The 11,190-nt window shown below is 54.4% G+C and overlaps 2 protein-coding genes across 4 annotated transcripts; one reads left to right on the forward strand and one right to left on the reverse strand.

Moving 5' to 3' along the window:
- Positions 1 to 629: 629 nt before the first annotated feature.
- On the reverse strand, positions 630 to 5,211 carry Noc4l (nucleolar complex associated 4 homolog). The gene is made up of 15 exons (XM_021187000.2): positions 5,073 to 5,211; positions 4,852 to 4,972; positions 4,232 to 4,338; positions 3,588 to 3,695; positions 3,223 to 3,372; positions 3,028 to 3,127; positions 2,861 to 2,895; positions 2,532 to 2,582; positions 2,334 to 2,445; positions 2,092 to 2,152; positions 1,819 to 1,929; positions 1,548 to 1,708; positions 1,346 to 1,428; positions 1,044 to 1,157; positions 630 to 961 (listed from the first exon to the last, which is right to left on the reverse strand). The coding sequence occupies exons 1-15, from the start codon at positions 5,187 to 5,189 to the stop codon at positions 842 to 844; spliced, it is 1,551 nt and encodes a 516-aa protein (XP_021042659.1). The 5' UTR covers positions 5,190 to 5,211; the 3' UTR covers positions 630 to 841.
- A 125-nt stretch (positions 5,212 to 5,336) lies between these two features.
- Ddx51 (DEAD-box helicase 51) lies at positions 5,337 to 10,093 on the forward strand. Of its 3 annotated transcripts, none has more exons than XM_021186895.1 (15): positions 5,337 to 5,653; positions 5,747 to 5,883; positions 6,333 to 6,483; positions 6,745 to 6,890; positions 6,970 to 7,041; positions 7,160 to 7,266; positions 7,418 to 7,526; positions 7,632 to 7,777; positions 7,911 to 8,103; positions 8,219 to 8,334; positions 8,414 to 8,530; positions 8,704 to 8,805; positions 8,976 to 9,039; positions 9,140 to 9,274; positions 9,467 to 10,093. In XM_021186895.1, the coding sequence occupies exons 1-15, from the start codon at positions 5,347 to 5,349 to the stop codon at positions 9,491 to 9,493; spliced, it is 1,929 nt and encodes a 642-aa protein (XP_021042554.1). In that variant the 5' UTR covers positions 5,337 to 5,346; the 3' UTR covers positions 9,494 to 10,093. The 3 variants fall into 3 exon arrangements, with proteins under 3 accessions (XP_021042554.1, XP_029389799.1, XP_021042553.1); XM_029533939.1 differs by having other exon boundaries at positions 5,344 to 5,653; positions 5,738 to 5,883; XM_021186894.2 differs by having other exon boundaries at positions 5,344 to 5,883.
- The last annotated feature ends 1,097 nt before the right edge of the window (positions 10,094 to 11,190 follow it).

Raw genomic sequence — 11,190 nt, forward strand, 5'->3', positions numbered from 1 at the left:
AGAAGGTTGGCTACAGTAGCCAGCATTGGATGGGATGGAAAATAGCAAACGCTGGCATTGCAGTAAAAATCTCCAACATTCAGCATGCCATCCAGTCTTCTGAGGCTGTGTATGGATGCTATGATAGGACCATATAAGCTCCTGACTGTTAAGGGACTGCCAAATATATATGTCCCCTGTCGGTCAATGAGCTGTATGTGATCTCGACTGAGTAGACACCACAGGCCTTTCCCTGTAGACAAGCAACACGTGAGCCTGAATAACAGTGCGACTTAGGGGAATGGTGTGTATCTGTGTCCCGGGACTCCCCTTGGCTACCTTGCCTCATCTGAGTCTAAGCTGGATATAGCAGGGTGCTCCACTAACAAAGTGGGCCCAATACTCCCGTGTCACCCGTCCTGCCCCGCAGGCTACAGGAAAGACAGAGGACTCTCGAAGCCCCTCCCTGCCTAGCAGATCCTAGCCATGCTCAAGAGCCAATTGGCCAGATACGTTCTCTTTTAAAAAACATTTTAGCCAGGCAGTGGTGGTACACACCTTTAATCCCAGCACTCAGAAAGCAGAGGCAGTCAGATATCTGATTGGGTTTAAGGCTAGACTGGTCTACAGAGGCCCAGGACAGCCAGGGCTACATAGAGAAGCATTGGAAAAACAAAACAAAAAAAAAAATAAACTAAAAAAACAAAACTAAAACAAATCCTTTATTTGAACCTAGGCGTTGTGCACTCTTGTAACTTTAGTACTTGAGGCAGGAGCACCACAAGATACAGGCCACCCTCACATAGTGAGATGCTGTCTCAGATACACACAAAAACAATTCTTAGGAGAAGCGACAGCCAGGTCAGCCGAGACAGAAGAACTGGGTAGAGAGGTCGTCCTGTCGACCCAATAGGCCTTTAGCGGGGATGAACTCCAGGGGCACTGACTCAGGCATCTTCTTCTTCAGGTCCTGCTCAAAGATCTGCAAAGGACAGACGCTGGTCCTGGACTGGATACAGTGGTCCCCGAAGCACGCACCCAACAGCCCTGTGCACGACACTCACCTCATATGCAGTAAGTTCCAGCAGTGGCGCGATGCTGACCTCAGGGACAGATAGAACCTGGTTGATGACACTGGCGGCCCTCGACACCTCAGGGTGGTAGTGCTGCTGGAGGGTCTAGGAGTAGCACACAGTGATGTTAAGAGGGACCTCATGTGACACACTGGCAGGACCTTGAAGCCCTGAGCCAGTGGTGTGACCGAGCTCCTTGGCACACCCTGGCATGGTGCCCCATGTGACCAAGATCCCTGGGGATGCTGTAGATATGTTGGTGGAGAATCTGGACAGGCAAGTGACTCACTCACCCTCAGTTCCCACAAGCAGCTCTCCAGGGCATGGCTCCTGGCTGGGTCCTTCTCCATTGGGTCATATGGGTCAGCATCTAGCTCTAGAAACAGATCGAGGCTTCTGCCATTTCAATTTGCTACCCAGCCTTCTGGGCCTCAGAAGGCAGGAAGGATTCTTGCCAGGGTGTGTGCCACCATGCCCAGCTATTCATGTGCTCACCAGGGCCCTGTGGGCGGTGCACCATAACTCGGCAGGCAGGGTGTCTACGCAGCAGGTTGCAGATTAAGGGCAGGACCATAAGCAGGGCCTCAGGAGGTGCTGTCAGCGCCAGCCGGGCTAGGCGTTTGGCAAAGGCAGCCACCAGATAGGCAGGGAGGTGGCTGGGAGGGCAACAGGTGTGAGAAGTTAGGTCTCCAACATCCATCCATCTTCTTCCCAAACAGGACTGCAACCCTGACGGATGACGGAGCTGGACAACCCCCACACTCACGAGGACGAAAGGAAGAGGTCAGCCAAGTGGAAGAAACGGGCTCGGTACTTGACGTGAAAGATGGATGGATCCAGGAGACCATAGAGCTTCTGGTAGAAGTCAGGGTACTCCCTGAGGGAGAGACCAGAGAGGATCCATGAGGTGAGCTGGTTGAAGGGACTTCATCCTCCCTCCTCCTCTTGCACCTCTTCTGCTCCAACCTCCCCGAGGTGAGCAGCGCAGGTGCAAAGAGAAGCTGGAGAGCAGACCAATGCAATCCTGTCTGACACTCACAGGTTGTGTTCATGGATTAGGATGAAAAGCCCATTCAAGGCCAGGAGGCTGATGGCACCACCTGCAGAAACACAGGAAGACATGAGGCCACACCTGGCTCACCCTGAGCCTAGGCAAGGGAGGGATGGCTATAGTTGCAGATGGCCGGCCTATAGTGTGACTACCTAAGACCACATGCAAGGAGGGCATGGAGCTTAGTCTGTCACAGTCTGGACAAACAGCCCAGGTGAAGCCCCACTTACCCACATCACAGGCACTTGTGAGGAAGTCAATCATGAGTGTGGGCTGGGCCAAGTGGGGCAGAATGGAGTCGTGCATGGCCACCAGCACCTTCTTGTAGAGGCTGAGGGGCAGCTGCAGAGATTGTGTTAGTCAGGGAAGCGCTTCCCTTTTCCCCACCCCCACACCCAAACCCGGCATTCCCACCCACTAGACTCTACCTTGTGCTTGAGGAAGCCAAGCCACATCTCCTGGAAAGCTTTCTTGTGCTCCTGTAACAGGACCAGGCAGTACGTGTATCCTGACATACCCAGCCCCTCCTGGCCCTTTTGGGCCTTTTACCCTGGCAGCCCTATGGCAGTCTGCAAGGCCATGTCTCAGCCAGCACAAGGAGAGACAAGGCACACAGAGGTTAGGGACAAGGTCTGAAGCTGGTCATAGCGACATACATAAGGGGCAGCGCTTGAGAGAGTAGAGTACATACGTTGTCTGTATCTACCCAGAGAGAAGCCTATGTCAAGGAAGGTCCTCAAGTCTGAAAGCATCTCACCTTCAAGTGAACGACCTTCCACTTGTCTGATGTCTCTGTAATTACAGCAAAGACAGGTCACCAACTTATAAGACAGTGGCTAGCGAGCCTGATAGACTGGGACTCTGTTCAGCAGCCCATCTACGAGGGGACAGGCTCCCGTGGGCCTTAACGTGCCCAGAACTCACGTGCATGCTTCACATAGAAGTTGGTGAGTTCACACTCTTGGAGAGGTAGGTTCACAGCAGACAGCAATGTGAAGGCATTGTTCAGGAGGGTGAGGGACACCTGTAGGAAGCCCCACCTAAGCAGCTGGCTAGTGCCACCTGCCTGCCTCCCTGAGGAGCTAGGACACAGGGTGGTGATGAGACCCAGCTGTTTACCTCAGGTTGCTGGCTGGTGGCCCGGGCCATGATGCTACTAGCCACCTGCATTGTGTGGTACCGGATGTCGTCATATTCCAAGTACTCATGGAACTGGGAGATAAGCAGGCTGTGGTCGTCCTCTGGTGTGAGCAGGCCACCTACCACTGCCTGGGGACAGAGAGGGTGAATGACCTCGTCCCACAGAGTGGTCCTAGCCTGGCCAAGGAGAATGGCGCAAGCCCCATACCACCAAGTTGTCTGCCATTTCTTCTCCAACTGACAAGACAGGAATAATCCCCCAAACTATCTGTTCAGTCTGCTGGCTCATGGGATGGCCTTAGGCGGTGGCCACCACGGTCCTCCAGGTCCCACCAAGGCCTCACCCTGAAGAGTGTGCGGGGGAAGAGGTAGTGGCTTTCCCACTGGGGCTTCTCCAGTGGTTTTGCTCCTTCCAGCTGCACGAACTTCATGAGCGTCTTGAGGGCCAGTTCCTGGGATGCAGAGAAGAGTGACCATGAGGCCTCCACTCTCCAGGAGGCCCCGTAAGCACGTCAGGGAGGAACTCTCACAACCAAGTTTAGGCCTGGGTCAAGAACCAAGAGAGAAAGGAGGCCAGACTCCAGCTTACCTCGCTCCTGTTACACGTGTGTGACGATGGTGACCTGGGACAGAGTTCTTAAATAGAACTTGGCTTGAGGCATGCACACAAGGTGGGCCTGCAGGGGAGGCCACCTAACTACTCCCTTGTCCTCCCAGTTTTGGAGGTGCCTCGGCAAATGTGACAATGTACAAAGCAGATACGCTGCCCGGAACTAGGGTTACAGACTCTATGACTTCAGGTCCAGATGAGTCACCACACACAGTGAAAAAAAAAAAACCAAGGAAGACAAAGAACATGGGTAAAGATGTCTAGGTAGAAGTCGCTCAGACAAGTGAGGGAAGAGATGCTCGCATCAAAGGCCCCTACCTACCCCTGTGCTGTGAAGTACTTTGGAGAGGAGAGGAGAAGCTGGGCTTCAAGACTCACCTTGACCTGGAAGGTGGGATGGGCCAGGAGTTCCTCCAGGCGGTTACAGCAGCTGTGGTAGCGGTGTCTCATCCACACCTTGTATTTGTATGTGGCTCCCTGGGATCCTGGGGACAGAGTTAGGAGAGCTAACTCGCACTGATACTTGTGTGCCAAGCCCGACCAAGGTCCCAAACTCGGCCCCATCTTCCCGCTGTCTCTCATCTTCAGTTATTAAACCTGCGCTATAAGATGCCAGATCGGGGCTGGGGAAAGACAATTTCTGAGCCCTGCAAACTGGGAAGGGAGTATTGAAACGGAGTTCCTCTCGCTTTGCCTCAGAACCTGGATCTCCCAAACACTAGGGCAGAGACAGTATAAAACTTGGAAATGGCGCAAATAAAACACGGGGGGGTACGGTGTGTGTGTGTGGGGGGGGGGTCAAAACGTCTATGTACACGGATCTCAACTCGCTTCCTGAACCACAGTGAGTTGACGCGTCGTCCTCCCAGATAGATTGCATGGTCTAGGCCCCTGGCTGGGGGTGGGGTGGGGTGGGGTGGTGGTGCATCCGTATGTTGACAAGGCGTCCCACCGGAAGTGCCTGGCCGAGAGTATCCCACGCCCTCTAGGTCACCCACCTGCCAGGGCCGTGTCTTCGCTCGGCAGCGAGCCCACGAACAGCTCTTCCCGCTCCAGCAGGGTACCGAAGAGTCGGCTGCACGTGCGCACTCCTTCCTCGATCTCCTCGGGGTCCTCGGACTGAAGACGGGGAGGCCCCGACAAGGTGACGCTCGGGCCCGATCGCGACTTCCCCCTGGCCGCCCCCAGGTCTGCCCCTGCCGCCGCCCGCGCGGCTCACCTGAAGCACAGCCAAGATGTCGAACACCGCGTTGGCCTGGCCACGACTCGTCAGCACCGCCTCCAGGAGGCGGCCGAGCTCTTGCCTGGAGCCCGCCGAAGCCGGGTGCCGCTCCATGCCACCGCCGCTGCCGCTCGCGGCTGCCGGAAACCAGCGTGTGCGCCGAGCGGAGTCGCGTCCGTGACGTCGCCCGTGACGTCACCCGAGCCGCTAGGTCGCGGGGCGGCGTACGTCATCAGAGACCGCCGGAGCGGAACCGCGGCGTGCGGCAGCTATGGCGCTGTTCCACATAGCGCGGTACGCGGGCCCCGAGGCTGCGGGGCAGGGGGATACGGAGGTAGAGGCGGGCAGCCGGGCTCGAGTGCTGCTCGAGCGGCTTCAGAATAGAGCCCGTGAGCGACAGCAGCGGGAGCCGGAGCTCGAGTCCACCGGAACGGCCGGGAAAGGGGAAGCGGCGTCGGCAGCGGCAGGCAAGCGGCGTCGGCGGCCCCGACGGCGGTGTCGGGTGAGCGGCTCGGCGACTCCGAACCCGGAGGCTCCTAGGGCGAAGCGGCGGAAAGCGGACAAGGACGTGGACGCAGGTGGGCCGCGAGTGCGCGGTGTGGACGGGGCACGGAGGCCGTTTGCTTGTGCTGCGGGGTTGACATTGCTCTACCTTGTGCTAGGTCGCTCAGGGAGAGCTGAGGAGGCTCCGGAGGAGCTCAGTGCCGGCGCAGAGGACCGAGGTGCGAGCCCTCAGGAGGATGTCCAGAGACCCCCGGCTCCAGGCCGGGTGCTGGGGGACTTTGCAAGAAGAAGGAAGACACCGAAGGTGAGTGAGTGTGTGGGCGGTTCTTTTTGTCCTCCCGGAACTCTTCAGTTCTTAGCCGGAGGGGATTTTGTTTTGTTACGTGGCCTTAACTATTGAAAGTGGGAGGTATGCATGGACGCTCTTGAAACTGAAATCCAGAGAAGGATAAGAACTTTTGGGATAAGCCCCTGTGGTGTGTGCCTGGCTGCCCCTGTTGAAAGCAACATTTCTTGGTGCATGGAGACAGTCTGCTGGGTCGGTGGGTTTATGGGCAAAGTATCCAGATTGTGTTTAGTGCGCTAGGGTAGGGTGTCTGCTGGTCCCGGTGTCTTATGCAAAGGTTGCAAGAGTGGGTGGTGGTGAAGGGTTGAAGGAAGACTGGCAAGGGCCTCTTCTTTTGTAGTTCCTTGTTCCTAGTGACTCCACAAGCCTGGAGCTTTCTGGGGGACATTTGTGCTTCTTGCTTTCAGGTTCAGCCTTTCCTGCCAGCATGGTTGGCTAAGCCAAGCTGTGTCAAAAAGAGTGTCACTGAGGATCTCACTCCCATTGAGGACATCCCTGAGGTTCACCCTGACCTGCAGAAGCAGTTGAGAGCGAACGGCATCACTTCCTACTTTCCAGGTGCCTCAGCCTTGGGCAAATGATGGGGTGAACTCCCCTGAGGCAGCTTCCCCTGGGCAGTTAGAGCTGTAGTGTCAGGGTCATGATTTAGGGGTCCCTACTGCACATCAGATCATTGAGCTTCCGTATTCTTGGGTTGGTGCTTGACGATTACCTGAGGCCTTATCCAGCCCTGGTGGCATCTTTGTCCTGGAGAATTCCTGGGTGAAATGGTATATCACGGTCTATGCTTGACACACTCCTTGCCTTCTCTCCTTCCAGTGCAGGCAGCTGTGATCCCCGCCCTCCTCCAGAGTGCGGACAATGGGTTTCTCATAGGCAGAGGTGGCTACCAACCCAGTGACCTCTGCGTTTCTGCCCCAACAGGCAGTGGGAAAACACTGGCCTTTGTCATTCCCGTGGTACAAGTGAGTACAAGGGCACAGATTCCCGGCTGGAGCACAACAGGGAGGGTCCCAGTGGTGCAGATGGTCTCTGTCTCTGCAGGCCCTGTTGCATCGCGTGGTCTGCCACATCCGAGCACTGGTTGTACTTCCCACTAAGGAGCTGGCCCAACAGGTATCTTAGCTCTGCGTCCAGAAGTCTGTGTCCCCAGCTCTAGTCGCCCTGCATATATGCGCTACTTATCTTTTGACTGCCTGTATCACACTCAAAGGTCTTTGGACTCCTTTTGCAGGTGAGCAAAGTATTCAACGTCTACACAGACACCACGCCTCTGCGGGTTGCCTTGGTGACTGGACAGAAGTCGCTGGCCAAGGAGCAGGAGAGCCTTGTCCAGAAGACGTAGGTGTGCCAGGTGGTGGCCTCTTCAAGAGGTCCTTCCCCAGCCCAGCTGGTGTCCTTTGGTTGGGGTGGTGTCCGTGTTTGACACACGGGCTTTGTGTTAGGTGGCCCCGGGAGGCGATTCCTCTCTCTGAGTCTCTGTGGCTTGCAGAGCAGATGGTTTCCGTTGCCTGGCTGACATCGTGGTGGCCACACCTGGCCGCTTGGTGGACCACATTGACCAGACTCCAGGATTCAGCCTCCAGCAGCTCCGCTTCCTGGTAGGCCACTGTCTGGACATCTGGGCTTCTAACTGGGGTGATCTCAGCAGAGAGTCTTCATCCGGCCCTTGTTTCTGTCTGCTGTCTTGTTTCTGTCTGCTGTAGATCATTGATGAGGCTGACCGGATGGTAGACAGCATGCACCAGTCCTGGCTGCCACGAGTGGTGGCGGCAGCCTTCTACAATGAGGGCCCCTCAGGTTCCTGTGCCCTGCTCCAGAGGACACAGCCCCAGGCTGTGACTGCTGCCAGGTACCCTGCCTTGCGTGAGGGCCAGCTCCTCCGGGTGCTGCTCCCCTTCTCAGCTCCCTGGCTGGCCCTGTCTATAACAGGGATGGGGTGGCACAAGGAATCCTATCACCCTTACATGCCATTCCTTTTCCAGCACCTGTATCCCCCAGATGCCTCTGCAGAAGCTGCTGTTCTCAGCCACACTGACCCAGGACCCCGAGAAGCTGCAGCGTCTTGGCCTCTACCAGCCACGGCTTTTCTCCACAAGGCTGGGAAAACAAAGCCCTAAAGACACAGCTGAAGTAGATGAAAACTCGGGGAAGTACACCTTCCCCATGGGGCTCACGGTGAGCAAGGAGGACCTGTGGAGCAGGCTGGGGGTGGGGGGTGGGGGTGGGGCAGGCTGGTGCCTAGGTCCATGGCTTCTGGCTAGCTTCACAGCTTGCTGTCCATCTCCCACAGCATCACTATGTGCCATGTAGACTCAGCTCGAAGCCACTCATTGTCTTACACCTGGTCCTCGAGATGAGCTGCTCAAGGGCTCTTTGTTTCACCAACTCCCGAGAGAATTCCCACAGGTAAGGTGAACTTAGGTGGGTAGAGCCAATATACACTAGACCCTTGGTACCACGTGGCTTCTATTTCTACTCTGCCCAGGCTCTTCCTATTAGCACAAGCTTTTGGGGGTGTGAGTGTGGCTGAATTCTCCTCCCGCTATGGGCCTGGCCAAAGGAAGAAAATCTTGAAGCAGTTTGAACAAGGAAAGATCCAGCTGTGAGTACCTGGAAAACAGACAGGGCCTACTCTATAGAGTTGGGGTGTCATTGGAACCCTCTAGTTCCTGAGTAGCTGATTTCCAAGAGGGACTTGGAACTAACCCTGGCAGAGTAGGCACAGGGGTGGATCTTTGTTCCTGGCCCTCATCCCTACTGCCTGTGTCTCATCAGCCTTATCAGCACAGATGCTACTGCTCGAGGCATTGATGTGCAGGGCGTGGAGCTGGTGATCAACTACGATGCCCCACAATACCTGAGGACCTATGTGCACAGGTAAGGGGTAGTTGGCAGTGGCCATTGGTAGGTCACATTATGGGTTCTTGGTCATCCTATGTAGGATCACCCTGCCTGATGGTCATGTACAGTGTGGCCAAGAGAGGCACTGTCCTGTCAGGTCTCTGGGCCAGGAGCCACTGTCCAAAAACATTCATGCTTGGTTTCAGGGTTGGGAGAACAGCCCGAGCCGGGAAAACTGGACAGGCATTCACACTTCTCTTGAAAGTGCAGGTAAGACTGTTTAGTCCTTAGCAGGTGTCCTGGGTAGATCCAAGCTGCTACAGATGCCGGCCTGATCCAGACTCCTTCCCGTGAAACTCCTCCCTTCCAGGAAAGGAAGTTCCTTCAGATGGTGTCAGAAGCTGGGGTTCCTGAGCTGATACACCATGAGGTTCCCAGGAAGCTCCTGCAGCCACTGGTTGCTCGTTATGAGACAGCCTTGTCTCAGCTGGAGAAAACTGTCCAGGTGAGGGCTTCTGCAAGTCGAGCCTTTGCCTTCGTAATGCCGTCACACACAGGCGAGAGGCAAGCAGGAAGCAGCCTCATGCCATGGAGGTGCCTCCTTTAGCATGACACCTGTTGTCTCTCAGGTGTAGGGTGAGGGGGCTGCAGCTAGCAGTAAGGATGAAACGGTGCAAAGTTCCTTTTCCCTCCACAGGAAGAGCAGAAGCTGAAGGCCGCCTAGACGGGAACAGGGCCCTAGAGGAGCGTCCTGCTGAAAGGAATGTTTCGTGCAAACAGAAGATAAGTGCCTTGGGGTTCCAGTGGAAACAGCCCTTCTCCCCAGTACCATGGGCATCTGGTCGTCTTGGGTCAGGCAGCCTAGATGGTGGCCTTGTCCTGAAAAGTAATGGCTCTTGGGTTGGACTGCTGGTGTCCAGTTGGTCTTGGGAAATAAGCTCAGGTGAAGCTGAAGGTTGCCTTGTGGAGTGTGAGCAAACACTATGGTGACTGCTGATTAAAGTGCTTATACATTAGCATCTTGTGTCTGCAGAGAGGCTGTGGTGAGCCTGCCCCAGGCGAGTCATTAGAGCCCATGAACAGGTTGGCAGCTGCTTGAAGATGCTTCCTTGGCTACTAGTCTTCAAGATTGTACTTTATAATTATCCACCAACCCATTTAAGTTCTTAAATAATGGGAGAGTGCTTCCCTGAATATAGTCAAGGAGAATTAGCACTTACCTGTGCTTTTAGGAGGGTTTATTTTTAAATAGTCTGTGTATCAAAAAAGATAAACATTTTCATTTGTATTCAGAAAAAAAATAAATAAATGGATCACTTGAACCCATACAAATTCCCGATAGTTCCACACAGCCACTCTAACTAACCCAGGACACCTAGGCTATCTCAGAAGAGCAGCACAGGCCACAGGTGCTGTCTTCAGGCCCTTGGTGGCTCTAGGGACTCAGATAAGGGGAAGCTTCCCACAGCTTTAATCCCAGACCTGCCCCCCCTTTACATTTCACATATATGAGTGTTTACCTGCATGTATGTCTATACAGCATACATGCCTAGAGCCCACAGAGGCCAGAAGTGTTTGTTAGATCCCCTAGAACTGGAACTACAGGCAGTTGTAAGCTGGATCCTCTATAAGAGCTGTAATTACTGAGCCATCTCTGTGTCCCTGTCCAAGTCCTTTCTAAATCTGGAGCTACCAGCCCTGGCTTCCCTCACGGGTGCCTTGTTCCAGTTGCCTTGGTTTTGCCTCCTCCCTGTGACCTTTCAGAACATGCATTGCCCTAGACCCAAGCTAACATCACTTTCTTTCTCCCAGGATCAGATCCTTCCCCTACACCCAGAGATCTCCCAAACACGGTCAGCCAGGATCGAGTTAGTAAGATCATGTGCTGGCTTTCTATCTGAATTGGTGATACTAAAAGGGATATGTGCTAATATAGCTGGGTGGGTGTTCACAATGTTAGAACAAGCTTAATTACTTGTAATAAGACCAAACCGATATTTAAAGTGCATGATGAGTACAGTTGTGATGTTTGGGTCGTGTGTATTGGGCCCAGGAAATGTTTTTCCAAAGCTTGTTTTAAGGAAATGCCTGTTTTCTAACAAAATCTTAGGTAGAGCCTAATAGTAGGAACAAAGTAGGCAAAGCCATTGTGGGAGGTTCAAAACTGACAACAGCATCAGACATTTTGCAGAAGAGTTTAAAACTGGGGGAATAATTTCCACAGAAGCACCGAAAACAAACATGGGCTCTTGTCAACATTAACCCTGCCAGGCAGAAGTCACTGAAGCCACCCCACAGTAGGACACAAGACAGTGAAACACTTGGGAGTAACTCACTCATCACACTGTAGGTAGGGCCTGTTTGTTTTCCAGGCCTGCAATGGTTACCTTAGAGTTTTCTCTGCCCTGGACCCTAGCTCTG

The sequence above is a fragment of the Mus pahari genome, chromosome 23, assembly GCF_900095145.1.
Source record: "Mus pahari chromosome 23, PAHARI_EIJ_v1.1, whole genome shotgun sequence".
Lineage (NCBI taxonomy): Eukaryota > Metazoa > Chordata > Mammalia > Rodentia > Muridae > Mus > Mus pahari.

Coding starts and splice junctions, on each gene's coding strand:
- Noc4l (XM_021187000.2), bottom strand. CDS start 5,189: ATGGAGCGGCACCCGGCTTCGGCGGGCTCCAGGCAAGAGCTCGGCCGC. Junction 3,373..3,587: donor TCCCCCGCACACTCTTCAGG/GTGAGGCCTTGG, acceptor CTCTGTCCCCAG/GCAGTGGTAGGTGGCCTGCT. Junction 1,158..1,345: donor GCTGCTTGTGGGAACTGAGG/GTGAGTGAGTCA, acceptor TGCTACTCCTAG/ACCCTCCAGCAGCACTACCA.
- Ddx51 (XM_021186894.2), top strand. CDS start 5,347: ATGGCGCTGTTCCACATAGCGCGGTACGCGGGCCCCGAGGCTGCGGGG. Junction 7,527..7,631: donor TCCAGCAGCTCCGCTTCCTG/GTAGGCCACTGT, acceptor TGTCTGCTGTAG/ATCATTGATGAGGCTGACCG. Junction 8,806..8,975: donor CTGAGGACCTATGTGCACAG/GTAAGGGGTAGT, acceptor GCTTGGTTTCAG/GGTTGGGAGAACAGCCCGAG.